At 42.1% G+C, this 14,409-nt stretch overlaps 1 protein-coding gene across 1 annotated transcript in view; it reads left to right on the top strand.

Annotated features, from left to right (window-relative positions):
* Positions 1–14,409, top strand: part of TTC39B (tetratricopeptide repeat domain 39B) — an 89,070-nt gene that overhangs the window by 26,919 nt on the left and 47,742 nt on the right. The window contains exon 2 of the mRNA XM_062018143.1: positions 6,141–6,175. Coding sequence (XP_061874127.1) covers positions 6,141–6,175 — 35 coding nt within the window. The remainder of the gene's footprint in view (positions 1–6,140; positions 6,176–14,409) is intronic.

Here is a 14,409-nt window from a genome sequence, read left to right as displayed (position 1 = left end):
GAGGGCTGATGGCTTCTATCAGTGTCTGGGATAAGACACTAGTAACAGTGTTCCTGTTCAGAATGTCTGTTCCTGTTGACTTCTGCTTAGCTTTATGAAACTCATTTCAGATCTCCTTAGAAAGACTTTATTTTATTTGCTTCTTTGAAGTTGATTACTGTATTCCTCACAGTAGTTCTACCTACTATAATATTGTTGACTGATAAATTTAGCTGGAGAGAGAGCATTTGGGCATCTGGTTAATAATATTTCTTCAAATGTAGTAGCATATTCTATGTGTAAAGGATGATACAAACACTATCCATTAACAACAGTTTTTATTTCTTCTGAATGGAAATTTTTCCTCCATGTGTGGTGGTTTAGCCTTGGCTGCATGCCAGGTGCCCTCCAAGTCCTAATATCACTGCTGGTTTAGGCCCATCAGGGAACAAAAGACCATGATTAGCCTCAAGACCTGAGGATTGCCAAAGGGCCAGGAGAGCTTAAGTGCCACTTAAGGTCCAGGAAAAAACAGACCAGGCTACTTGGCTTGGGGAAGAAAACAAAATAATTTAATGCAATACAAACTAAAACATAACCATAAACCCCCAAAACATAATAAAAATAAAACAATACAGAGTGGTACAACAATGAAGAGACCGACCAGCCCTTCAAGACCACCTTCTCCCCACTCCTTCCCTCTTCCTGGGCTCAGAGCCCTGATCCTGGTGTTTTTACCTCCTCCCCCCATGAACTGCCCAGGAGGCAGGGAGTAGGGGTTTCAATCAGTCTATTCCTGATAGCTTCTCCCCTCCTCAGGGCAGGTGGGCTCTGCACTAGTCCTCCCTGCAAGTCCATAGGGTACCTCACACACGGCACCCCTGCACGGGCTGCTCCGACATGCATTTATCCCAAAGGCTGCAGCTCCTCTCTGCCTCTCGTGTGGGGCTGCTCTGCGACGTGCAGGTTCTCCAGCATGACCTGGGCCATGGCCGTCTCCCCACACAGGCCCTTGCCCGTCCGGATGTGCTCACAAGGAGCTGCTGGTGGCTCTCGGTCCTGCCATGGCCCTGCATGGGTTGCAGGGGTACATCCTGCGTTCTTGCCACAGCTTGCAAAGGGGTCTCTGGTCTAGTGCTCCTCCTTTCCTTCCTCCTTCTCTGACTGTGGGATCTGCGTGGTTGCCTCCATCTTGTATCACTCTTACACCTCCTACCAGCACTTCAAATTCCTGTCCCCTAAATAATGATGGCAGAGGCGCCAGATTGGCCCAGCCAGGCCAAAGGTGGGTCCACAAACTCTTTACCAGGTCTTCACTGCAACCCGCTCACCTTACCAAGCAGAAACTGCTCCTTTGTAAACCATAACACTCCCCCTCCTAAACTAGACTAGGGGGGAGTTAAAAATATAATGAGAGATTTGTGAGTCAAGATAAGGACAGAGAGATCACTCAGCAATTAGCATCATGGGCAAAATAGACGCAGAAAAGAAAAGTTTTGAAAAGCTTAGTGAGAAAAGGAAAAAGTTTTGATTTATCAATGAACTATCATAACAGGGAGATGAGAAATAAAACTGAATCTTAAAACACCTCCCCCCGACCCTCCTTCTTCCCAGGACTCTCCTTCCTTCTCCAGCAGCGCAGGGGATGGGGGATAGGTGTTATGGTCAGTTCATTACAGATGGGCTTTGCTGGTGCTTCTTCTCAGGGGAGGCCTCCTCACACTTCCCACTGCTGCAGTGTGGAATCCCTCCCCAAGGGAGATAGTCCCTCACGATCTTCTCCAGCGTGGGTCCTTCTCATGGGCTACAGTTCTTCACCAACTGCTCCAGCATGGGGCCTCCCATGGGGGCAACTCCTCACACCCTGCCCCAGCATGGGTCACCGACCGGGAGAACAGTCCTTCAGGTACCGACTGCTCCAGCCTGAGTCCCTCACAGGATCACAAGTCCTAACAGCAAACCTACTCTGGCATGGGCTCCTCTCTTCCCACAGGCTCCCAGGTCCTGCCAGGAACTTGCTCCAATGTGGACTTCCCACAGAGTCACAGCCTCCTTCAGGCATCCACCCGCTCCGGGATGGGGTCCTGCACAGGCTGTGAGTGGATCTCTGCTCTCCAGGGACCTCCATGGATGGCAGGGGCACAGCTGCCTCACCATTGTCCTCACGCTAGGTCACAGGGGAGTCTTTCTTTCAGGGCCTAAGCACATTCTTCTGCTCCTTGTTCACTGGCCTCGATGTCTGTGGATCTCACTCCCTGTTGCTGTTGACCTTTAGCAACTGTGCAACAACTTCTCCTCAAAACACGCTATTCACAGAGGCATTGCCTTAGTCACAAATTGACCAGGCCTTGGTGTCATGATCCCCTGTTGGGTTCGGTTTGTCAGAAGTTAAACCCCCTTGCCTTCCAACTGACCTCAGGCAATTCTGGGTGGCTGGAGACTGCTAGGCTTAACTCCTGAGTGATGTCCAGTCAAACAGGTATCGTGATTAGGTTTTGTGCATTCTCGGGAACAGAATTAAGACTCAAAGTGGAGTCAAGTGCTAAACTGCTTTATTTTTACAATCAAAAATCAACAAGAGGAGAAATAAAGAAAAGGGGGAGAGAGAGAGAGGGTGCAATAGTCAGCACCCCTAGTCCACAGTGCCACCAGCAGTCCACTTGTCTGTCCTATGTTCTGTCCAGTCCAGTGTGAAGGTGAGGAGGAGGGAGAGCCCCAGCCCTTCTGCTAGTCCCACTCTTACACACTCCTCTTGTGATCTTGTGGATCACAGTTACATATTGTGTTGCCAAATTCATCCTTTGGCAGAGAAGCAATATTTGATGCATCATGATACTGCTTAATAATTACCAACTCTATTTTCTGGTGTGTGTGAGGAATGCAAAATTCATGAAGCATAGATCTGTCTTATGAAGTATAACAGATATTAGTTTCAATCTCACGTCATGTTTAAAGTAAATGCCACTAAAACACTAGTCCTTCAGTTATGTGCCAGTGAGTCTAACTATTCTAAATGTCCACATTGTCTTAAATATCTTGTTAAAACAAATGCAGTTTGCTTCAAGGCTGTTCACTCAGTTAAGTTGTTTCCTTTATTAGTGCTGGTTTTGGTTTGGAAATGTTTGTTTTGAAAGTTTGATGCAAGCACTGTAGTGCTTTTGTCATTGGTGGTTACATACGCTGGGAATGTATGATGATGAACAGAGAAGGTGTCCTGGTGACAGAGGATGTAGAGAAGGCAGAACTACTGAATGCCTTCTTTGCCTCATTTGTCCTTGCCAATGCTAGACTTTGGGAAACCCTGTCCCTGGAGGATAGTAGAATAGTCTGGAGAATGGAATACTTTCCTTTGATGGACAAGGATGAGGTTAGAGACCTGTTGAGCAAGCTGCATACCCACAAATCTATGGGACTGATGGGATGCACCCATGAGTGCTGAGGGAGCTGCTTCATGTTATTGCTAAGCCACTCTTCATCATTTTTGAACGATTTTGGAGGACTGGTAAGGTATCTGAGGACTGGAGAGAGGCCAGTGCCTCTCCAGTCTTCACAAAGGGCAGGAAGGATGACCCAGGAAACTACAGGCCAGTCAGCCTCCTCTCCATCCCTGAAAAGGTGATGAAACAACTTGTCCGTCTCAAAACACATGAAGGAAAAGATGGTTACCAGTGGGACTCTACAGATTCATCAAGGAGCAATCCTGTGTGACCCACCTGATAGCTTTCTATCAGAGTATAACTAGCTGTCTAGATGAGGGGAGAGCAATGAATGTCATCTAGCTTGACTTCAGCAAGACTTTTGATGCTGTCTCCCACAACATCCTCATCAGAAAGCTCAGGCAGTGTGGTTGGATGAATGGATAGTGAGGTGGATCAAGAGCTGAATGTATGACAGAACCCAAAGAATGGTGATCAATGACACAGAATCGAGTTGGAGTTCTGTGGCCAGTGCAGTTCTACAGGAAACAGTTCTGGGGACTGACCTGCTGGAGAGCAGCAATGTGGAGAGAGACCTAGTTAATAATAAACTATACATGAGCCAGCAAAGTGCCCTCGTGGCCAAGAAGGCCAATGGCATCCTGGGATGCATCAAGAAGAGTGTGGCCAGCAGGTCCAGGGAGGTTCTGCTCCCCTTGTCCTCTGATTTGGTGAGGCCTCATCTGGAGTCCTGTGTCCAATCTGAGTTCCTGAGCTCAAGTCAGGGAACTTTTGGAGAGAGTCCAGTGCAGGGCCACCAAGTTTATCAGGGGACCAGGGCATCTTTCTTATGAGGAAAGGCTGCAGGATCTGAGGCTGTTCAGCCTGGAGAACAGGAGACTGAGGGAGGACCTCATTAATACTTACAGATATGTAAGGTGTATGTTAAGAGAGTGGGGCATCACTTTTTTTCTGTTGTATCCAGTGATAGGACTAGGGGTAATGGACAAAAGCTGGAATACAGTAAGTTCCACTTAAAGCAAAACTTCCTTACTGTAAGGATCAGGGAGCCCTGGCACAGGCTGCCCAGCGAGGTTGTGAAATCTCCTCCTTGGATGTCTTCAAGACCTGCCTGGACATATTCCTGTGTGACCTGATCTAGGTGGACCTGCTTCTGCAGGGGAGTTGGACTAGATAATCTCTAAAGGTCTCTTCCAACCCTACCATTCTATGATTCTATGAATGTTTTATGTATTTTGTATTATCTTTCTCCTTTGCACACCAAGTCAATGTTATTCCTCGGATATGTTTGAAAATGTAACAATCTTTTCCATCATGCTTCCAATTTTTCTGATGTAGAGAGTACAAAGGACAGACATATTTAGGAAACAGTTTCTGGTTTTGGTTGACTGAATAAGGTAGCGATCTTTGGCTTGGAGAAGAGATGATTTAGATGATACAACAAAGGTTTTCAAAATCCTAAGTGTCAAGGAAAGAGCAAGTAGGAATTGATTCTTCAATTCAAAAGCCAGGGACTGTTACACAAAGATAGAGGACTTGTGTAATGCTGTTACAGATACACAATTATTTTAGTTAACAACTTATCATCACAATAAGTAGTCAAGCACTTGTTAAGCACTTGTTAATCATTTGGTAGTAGTTTAATCAGTTAGCTAAGCACTTGCAAATAACTTAATTACCTATTGATTAAGTATTCATTTGAATCACATATGGATTAAACTACTGGAGTTGCACACCACACCTGATAAGGACCTGTTAAGACAGAACCCTGGGACCTGTTAAGACAAGACCCTGGTATGTGTATTTGTTATGTTACCTTAGCTGTTACTAAAACAAAGGGACTAATTATTTTTTTAACCAATCACTATGATATCGCAAATTTTATAATAGTTAGGAACCAATCAAGGTAAAGGGCAAATTAAGAGATGTATATTTTATGCATGCTTTTGTTGGCAAACATAGTTCTTTGTTTGAAGTGTATAAAAACCTTGCAAATGGTAACTAACAAGGAGGCGCCTTTGGCGGAGCTATCCCCAGTGTTTCCCAGCGCTGCATACTAAAAAAGTGCCTGCTTATCTGCATTCCTGTGTAGATAAGTTTTTTGCGATTGGGGATCAACAATACCTTGCTGAGATCAAGAACTCACTTGAAAAAGAAGTCTACAGGGGATCAAGAGAAGACTGGACTGGTACTTGGAACAGTTATCTACTGAAAATCACCAGATGGAAAAAATGTGTAAAAGCCTGGATTTCCTTGAGTAGCCAAAGGCTGGAAAGTGTAGGGTGCAGAGAAAGATTTAGGAGTGAGGACTGTTTGCCTTGTTGTCTCTGCTGCACATCTACAGACCAGTTTTTGAAAATGAGTACACAAATAAAGGATCCTTGAGCTGAACCATTCTGGCTGTTTTTGTATTTGTGCATCTATTCTTTTATTTTACTTTGACTTTTGAACCTACATGGAAAGAGGTTTGAATCCAAATGGGAAGAGCTGCTCTAGAAAAGGAAAATGTCCTTGGTTTAGTTTAATGGGGATCTGATGTCGTGGACATAGACGAAATGTATCTGTTCAGGTAATAATTTGCACTGAAAGTAAAACAAAAATCTGGTAGGCTGTGAATATCTAGATTATTAATGTATCTGCAGAATTAAGTGCTAGATGATAATGGTTACATAAGGGTTGCAAAACACATGTACATTTAATTGAAATGATTTTTTTATTTTGCAGGAGAATTTTGAAGATGCCTTTGAAAACATCCCCGTGTAAGTTGAATTTTCTTTTTAATTGTTAGACCCATTTATACAGCAAAGAAATTCCATGTATATATCAGTTCAAAGAAACACCATTTTACATTCACGGCCTACATTCACATTTTCCAGAACAGTTAAGGTCTCCAAGAGTTGGGAAATGGAAGTGTAATTAGGCTGATACGTGTGATGAAGTATTTGTCAACAAATGTGAAAGTTGTAAAAAATTAAAAATAGCACAGTTAGTAAGTAACTCTTAGTTACATAACGACAGCTCTAGATATTTCTACATGGTGGAAGAAATGGTAGCTCAACATTAGTGGAAAAACCTTGCATTACACACTGTGTAAGGTCATCTAGGTAAGCTATGCAAATGGAAATTGGTATACCTCATACTATACTACTGCACAGATATCTTCCTCTAATGGAGTGAGGGATGGGCACTTTTGACATTAGATGCCATGCTGATGCAACACCTTACTTAAACTGTGGTGGAAACAGATAATGCTGTTCATAGGGGCTTTTAGTTTTTCTGGGGGACTTTATTGCACTTTTGTGCCATGAAACACATGAGCAGGAAACTTCCAGTGATATCTCTTAAGTTGTAAAACACATCTAGACCTAGGAGTAGTAGCTTTGGACTGAATTTAATTGCTAATATTTCCATGGCCTTCACAAATCATGTTTTATGTATTTGCCAGACTCTATTTATAGAGTAGAAAAAGACTACTCGAATAGTGATGTCTCTTCTCTTTGTAAAACTGTAGTTGAAAAATTAAACATACCAATTTGTGATATTCATAAGGAAAGAAGTAAGACTCTGTTATATTCATATTGGGAACTTTTAATGTTAATGATTACTTTTTCTTCCCTTGACTGCCTAGCAGTTGCTGTGTGATGAGATGATTTCTTTCAATGGTCCTTGCTTCCTTTAGGAGAGGGGAGACAGTGACTAATATTTACTTGATGAGAATATCTAACACTCATTCCTTCTATGAGAAGGTTGTTTTTACTGGTATATGAGCTGGGCATAGATGTTTATTACTGACATGTAGGGCTCTCATTTGTTCTTCCCTTTCTTTGCTGATATCTCTCTTACAGAGACAGGTCTAATGGTGGTGTAGAAGTTAGACTGATGCTAGTTTATTCTAGCTGGTATTCTTTCTTTCTGTAATAACCACTGTGTTGAAGCTTAAGGGCGGGATGACTATTACAGAAAATACTTTGTTACTTAACGTCTCTAGTTGTCACTGGTTGTCACTCTTCTCATCCACTGGACAATAGCACTGTACCTATACTGTTACATTGTTGTCTGATTCTGGTATATGTGTCTCCTAAGCCAAATGTTGCATTTGTTTGGGTTTTACAGCCTTTAGTTTGGCTTGTTTCAGTAATGTGGTACTACCTACAGTTCTTGTTGAGTGGTCCTTCAAAATGTGAGTAACTGGATCGCCAGAGCTCTTATTTATCCCTGCATATGTCTTCATGACCTACTTACCTCTCATTTCAGTCAGTTGTGCTTGTGTCTTCCTTACTCCTGGATGGTCAACAGGTAGCTTGAGTTTTCAGCAGGCCAATAAAACAGAAAATTGGATATTACACTGTAGTCTTTCACTCATTAGGTACCCTTCAGGTATTTGTGCACTATCTAGATAGTTATTTTAATAGTCTCTCGAGTCAGCAGTTTCTCTGTCAAATGTTGTGATTGAAACTGTCCAACAAGTTAAAATATTGAGAGTGTGGGGACACATGGCTGGACAATTGGCATAATTTTGTATGTTGATTCCTTTGAAAATGAAGTTTCCTAGAGAGCCAGTCTGGGAATATTTGAGCAATAAGAGTAGGATAATCTCAGGTACAATACCTGCAGATGACTTGCTCTGTGTTCAGACAATTACCTACTCTGCAGCTATGGAAGTTATGTGGAAATGTGTATATTTTTTTGGATCTGGGCAGGATTCTTCACTTGATTGGCCTCCTTTTTAAAATCCTTTAGAAGATGAAGCTATTTAAAGAAGATGCATAGGGAACTGAAAAAAACCTTGGGACTTTGTAGAAGTTTTCCGTCTTGCCTTCCTTGAAGCTCTTTGGTCATACTATGCTGGTAGTTCTTCTGAGGGGGAGTCTTTCCCAAATCTAGTGCCATGATGATTGTTCTTGACCTTTCCCTGTCTAGAATTAATGGTAGTTTTTTTCTACTAATAACACAGCAATAGATATTTGTAAACATTACTGCATTGCATTACTAGAGGTTCAACATTTTGGGATGCTGGATCTGTTTTTTGATTTCACAGTTGATAGTGTGTGTCTTAAAATTTTCTGATGTATCTATACTTCAGTCCCTTTTATTTCAGATAAGAAAATGGCATTGTTACAGCTCTGATATGCCTGGCATTGGTTTGTGTGCTTGTTGCAGTTTGGTAATACCCAAATGCAGTGAACTAAAATGGACCTTTTTTATAGTGAGCCATGTCTACAAAGGCTGCTGATGTTTACTTATGAGGTCAGAGCTTGTTCAAGTTCTGTCAGATCAACTTGTTGGTTTAGAGAATTTGGAAAGAATGTGTGGGAACTAAGTCTTTAGTATTTCATACGCTATTACAATTGTTTATGAAAATTACGTACAGGGTAATACTTGCTTCAGTAAGTGCTAGCAAATGGCTTTATTCCCTAAATATTATTGCTGAACTGTAGATACCAGGTTGTGCAGGTTAGATGTTAAAAGCGCAACGAGTTATCTTAATAGCGTAAAATCCTTCCCTAAATCTCTAGTGCTGGCTGTCATATCTGAGGACAGGTCCAGGAGGAAATCAGTCTTTGCTACGATTGTATAAATGGATTAGATTCCTTAGTCTCTTTTCTGATCCTCTAGTCGTGGTGGCTGCTGTAGGTATACACAGTAACTCCAAAACAATTTTCATAATGAGCTAAGATTACTTGCTTTGTAGAAACATGGAGGGACCGTTAAATGGAGTTCTCCCTGTAAATGCATTTCTTTACTCACTGGTGTTAGAGCCAACCTAATTAGAGTAGGTTAGTCTCCCATTTTGCTTAAAACAAGCAGTAGTGTTTCACCTAGTATATTCTCTGCCAAAGACAGTTGATAAATTTTCAGGGTACTAACTTGGTGATAACTTTTTATGTAGCATCTTCAACCTGACTGAAAAGATAGGTGGGATATATGTGAAATGAAATCTTCCATTACGTGGTTGCATTAACTCAGAGCTGGTTTCATATTGGCGTATTCTGTTGTAAAAGGAAATAAGTAACTGGAGACAAACAGTTCTTTCTGTTTTGGAATCTTCATCCTTTAACAGATGCAGGGGAAAGCATAGTGACTAAGGAGGAGAAAAAGACTGAGGCTCTTAATGCCTTCTTTCTCAATCATAAAACTGACTGTTCTCTGGGCACCTGACCCCTGAGCCAGAAGACAGGGATAGGGAAAAGAATGCAGCCTCCTTAATGAAAGGGGAACTGGTGTGTAACCTGCTGCTCTGCCTCAACACAAACAAGTCCACGGGACCAGATGGGATCCACCTGAGGGTGCTGAGGGAGCTGCAGAAGTGCTTGCTGAGCCACTCTCCATCATCTACCAGCAGCACTGGCTCACTGGGGAGGTTCCAGCGAACTGGAAGGTGGCAAATATGACACCCATATACAAGAAGGACCAGAAAGAGGATCCAGGGAACTACAGGCCTGTCAGCCTGAGCTCAGTTCTGCAAAATGTTATGGAACTAATTATGCTGAGCACCATTGTGAGGCACATACAGGACAACCAAGAGTTCAGACCCAATCACCGTGACCTTGTGAAGGGCGAGTCTTGCTTGACAAACCTTGCTATGACAAGATGACGTTAGTAGGTGAAGGAAGGTTGTGGACGTGGTCTTCCTGGTTTTTACTAAAGCCTTTGACACTCATCCACAGCATCCTTCTGGAGAAGCTGGCTGCCCATGGGTTGGATGGATCTCCTCTGGGATGGGTGGAAAACTGGATGGTTGGGCCCAGAGAGTGGTGGGGAATGGAGTTAAATCCAGCTAGTGGCCAGTCAGCAGTGGCGTTCCCCAGGGCTCAGTGTTGGGATCTGTTCTGTTTAATATCTTTATCAATTATCTGGATGAGGGAATCGAGTGCACTCTCTGTAAGTTTGCTGATGACAGCACACTGGGTGGATGTGTAGACCTGCTCGAGGGCAGGAAGGCTTTACAGAGAGAGCTGGACAGGTTGGAGTGATGGGCCAAGGCCAACTGTAGGAGGTTCAACTAGGCCGAGTGCCAGGTCCTGTACTTGGGCCGCAACAACTTCATGCAATGCTATGGGCCTGAGTCAGAGTGTGGTTAGAAGTTTTCTGTCAGAAAAGGGCCTGAGGATATTGATCAACAGCCACCTGAATATGAGCCAGCAGTGTGCCCAGGTGGCCATGAAGGCCAGTGGCATCCTGGCTTGTATCAGAAATAATGTGGCCAGCAGGACCAGTGAAGTGATTGTCCCTCTGTACTCAACACTGATGATGCTGCACATCGAATATTGTGTTGAGTTTTGGGCCCCTCACTACAAGAAGGACTTTGAAGTTCTGGAGCTTGTCCAGAGATGGGTAATGAAGCTGTTGAAGGGTCTGGAGAACAAGTCTTAGGAGGAGCAGCTGAGGCAGCTGTGGATGTTTAGCCTAGAGAAGAAGAGGCTGAAAGAAGACATGATCACTTTCTACTACTACCTGAAGGGGAGTTGTAGTGAGGTGGAAGTCATTCATTTTCTCCAATAATGAATGATAGGACATAAGGAAATGGGCTCAAATTGTGCCAAGGGAAGTTTAGATTGGACATTAGGACAAACTTTTTTACTAAGAGGTTTATTAAGCATTGGGACAGGCTAGCCAGGGAGGTGGTGGAGTCAGCATCCCTAAAAGCATTCAAAAGATGCATAGCTCAGGTGCTGAGGGATATGGTTTAGTGATGGGATTGGCAGCATTAGTTTGGTGGTTGGATTGATCATAAAGATCTTTTCCAACCATAATGATTCTATGATTCCAGCCTCTGCCAAGAAATTTCATAGTGTTAAGCTACTCTTTGCCAAATATTTACCCACTTTTCTACTGGAGTGTGTGCTTACTTTATCTTTTAGATGAATCTGTTTCACAATGCTGTTACCTGCCAAGCATCTTCAGGTTAAAACATGAAAGGAATAGATTTATGTGTATTTTGTTCCTTTATTTAATTCTTGCTAAAAATAATTCACCAGTACCTGGATTTTATTGTGGAAAAACTGTGAACTTTAATTTCTGTCTTATTGAACAGATAATTTGCAACTTCTGTGACTTTTTTCCCCTTATATATGTCTGCTGGTTTATTTTTTTTCTTCAAATTACTCAGAAATTATTTTTGTGGAGAGCAGAGATCCGTGTTTTCTGTTCCCAAACTATGATTTTATAAGCTACCTCTTCTTTGATTTTATAAGAAGATAAAAAGAAGTTTGAGTTCTGGACTATTTTTATCATCACCATATTGTGATCATTTTTTATCATCACCATATTTTAACATGTACTGACCGTGTCACTGCTATTTTGATTTGTGTATGTACTTTATCCTCTAAAATTCTCAATTTGTTAGGAGCTTGTATGAAATTTTAATTGTATTTGGATTTCCTCCAATCTCATTTTACTTACTTTTCCTTAAAATGTCATCTGTATGTGACAATAAGTTACCATCAAGTTGTTAATACCTTTCCATGGTACTGCTTGGCATGCAGACCTCTTTTTTGAAGGAAAAGTAAGATGATGTTTTCAATTACTACCCCATTGTCAGAGATCTACGCAAATGAATAACAACATTTAGAATAACTATAGCTGCCTAGCTATCTTTATAGAAGATGCTTTGTAGTTGCCTTTGGGAAGAAACATAGTACTCTGCCTGACTGCTGCAACCAGGTGCAGAGGAAGTCTTCATGTTGAACTATTTGTATAGATACTTCTGTTGCCAGTTGAAAGATAGTAAGATCTCATTTATACACGTTAGAAAAATGAAATAGTGAAAATGTGGAAGCTATAATCCTCTAGAAAAGCAAACAAGTGATTTTTGATGAATGGAATTTTCTTAGAATTTTCTGTTTTTATAGATTTCATCAGAAAGAGGCAGATTTCATTGCTATATTATCATTCTGCTTTTGCATTTCCTTTTCCTACCCAAAGCTGGATACTATTAATCCTTGATCCTACCAAAGCAGCTCTGTATGGTATTACTGGGGTGATGGATTAAGGACCAGAAGTGTTTAAGGAAGTTAGAGCAGGTTATCCTTGTAATCTCAGAAGTGTAGTTAAGATTTCAGTTATACCTGCACATGTGTGTGTGTTGTTGGTGAATGAAACTGAGCCACTGAGGAAATAACCTTACATGAAAATTTGAGTTCATGGAGCAAAAAACTTTTAAGAACAGTGCCTGTCTCCATAAGTTCAAATTATGACATTGTCTTAATATGATGAGAAACAGCTTTGACAATTTAAACAATCAGTTTCCTTTTTGTATGTTTGGTCCCTAAGGTCAAGGGGAAAACAAGTCTAGTAAAGGTGATTTTTGTTTACAGTAAATAATATTTTTGTAGCTACATTAATATGACATAGTGGCTACTTAATATCGTCTGCCTCAACATTTAGAGCAGCCGTAGTGAGACACTAGCCTAATCTCACTAACTGTTCTCTATTCTGAACAGTCCTGGGACTGTAAATTGTTGAAGTTTGAGGGGATTTGGGTGGACAATAATTATGATATCCCTGACTTTTCCATATTTATTGCAACTACACCTTTTGCCTGAGATGTCAGATTTCTCTGTGTGTGTTTTTAAGTAGAAGCCTTCATGCTACATTGTGCAAATTTTTGTATTTCCTATCTTCTGTTGCTTTGAAATGTTCAATTGTGCCTATGTTTGTAACTTCTTACAAAGCAAGGAGCATTAAAAAACAGTAGATGAGCAGGAAATAACCCCAAACAAACATTATCCTGGATCATTCTACACAGTACTGCTCAAAACTCTTGTCTTTTGCAAGTCTTCACTGAAAGACCAGAGCACAGAAAAATCTGAGTAGAAGGTGACTTCAGCGTGTATTGGTGGTTTTTTCTTTAAGACAATCCAGGGAAAATGTGTTGATATTTGCAGAAAGAAAGCTTGCTTTTGTCAGTTTTGTGGAAATGTGTTTCTGACTCTCTCAGCTTTTACTGGGAAACACTTTCTAAGGCCTCAAGTGTGGACTATATGCCACTGCCGCCGAGTTGAACAGAGCCAGTTTTTCTGTGACTGCTCAAACTTGATTCAAAACTGATTTATCTTTCAAGATGAGAGGAATCCTGGCACTTCTAAGTCCCCTGCCTCAAATGATATAGTAAGTGACAGTACACATGAGCATTACTTCAAAGTTGGGTTAGAGAACTCTGATATATCTGAACACTTTGGTCTTTATCAGGCACAATTTCAGGGAAAAAGTATAAACATCCTGATTTTTTTTAAAGGCACTGTTGTCTGTAAGTTACAGCTGTCCATCTCATCTCTTCCTGCAAAGTCCGTATTACCTGATCATAGTTCTTAGTTTCCTCAGATGTTTTAGAAATACTGTGCAACTCTTTCCTAGTATATTGCTGTAGTAGTTTTGCCTGGACTGGGTTTTGGTAGCAGAGGAGCTACAGGGGTGGCTTTTTTAAACGAAGATCTGCCAGGAGCATCCTCTGCTGCTGACCAAGGCCTGGCCAATTAGTGATGGAGCTAGCACCTCTGTGAATAACGTATTTGAGAAGGGGAAGAAGTTGCTGTGTAGTTGCTAAAAGTCAACCGCAACAGGGAGTAAAAACATCTCCATAGACACCAAGGTCAGTGGAGAAGGAGGGGAAGGAAGGTGCTTGGGCCTGGAAAGAAAGATTCGTCTGTGATCTGTGTTGAATACCATGTTGACGCAGCTGTGCCCCTGCTGTCCATGGAGGCCACTGGAGAGCAGAGATCCACTTGCAGCCTGTGGAGGACCCCACGCTGGAGAGGGTGGATGCCTGAAGGAGACTGTGACTCTGTGGGAAGTCTACGTTGGAGCGAGTTCCAGGCAAGACTTGGGAGTCTGTGGGGAGAGAGAAGCCCATGCTAGAGCAGATTTGCTGTCAGGACTTGTGACCCTTGAGAGACTCAGGCTGGAGCAGTCTGTCCCTGAAGGACTCTTCTGGTGGGTGATCCATGTTGGGGCAGGACGTGAGGAGTTGCCTCCATGGGAGGCCCCATGGTGA

This window comes from Colius striatus, chromosome Z (assembly GCF_028858725.1).
Source record: "Colius striatus isolate bColStr4 chromosome Z, bColStr4.1.hap1, whole genome shotgun sequence".
Taxonomy (NCBI): domain Eukaryota; kingdom Metazoa; phylum Chordata; class Aves; order Coliiformes; family Coliidae; genus Colius; species Colius striatus.
This window is presented reverse-complemented; position numbering and strand designations above follow the sequence as displayed.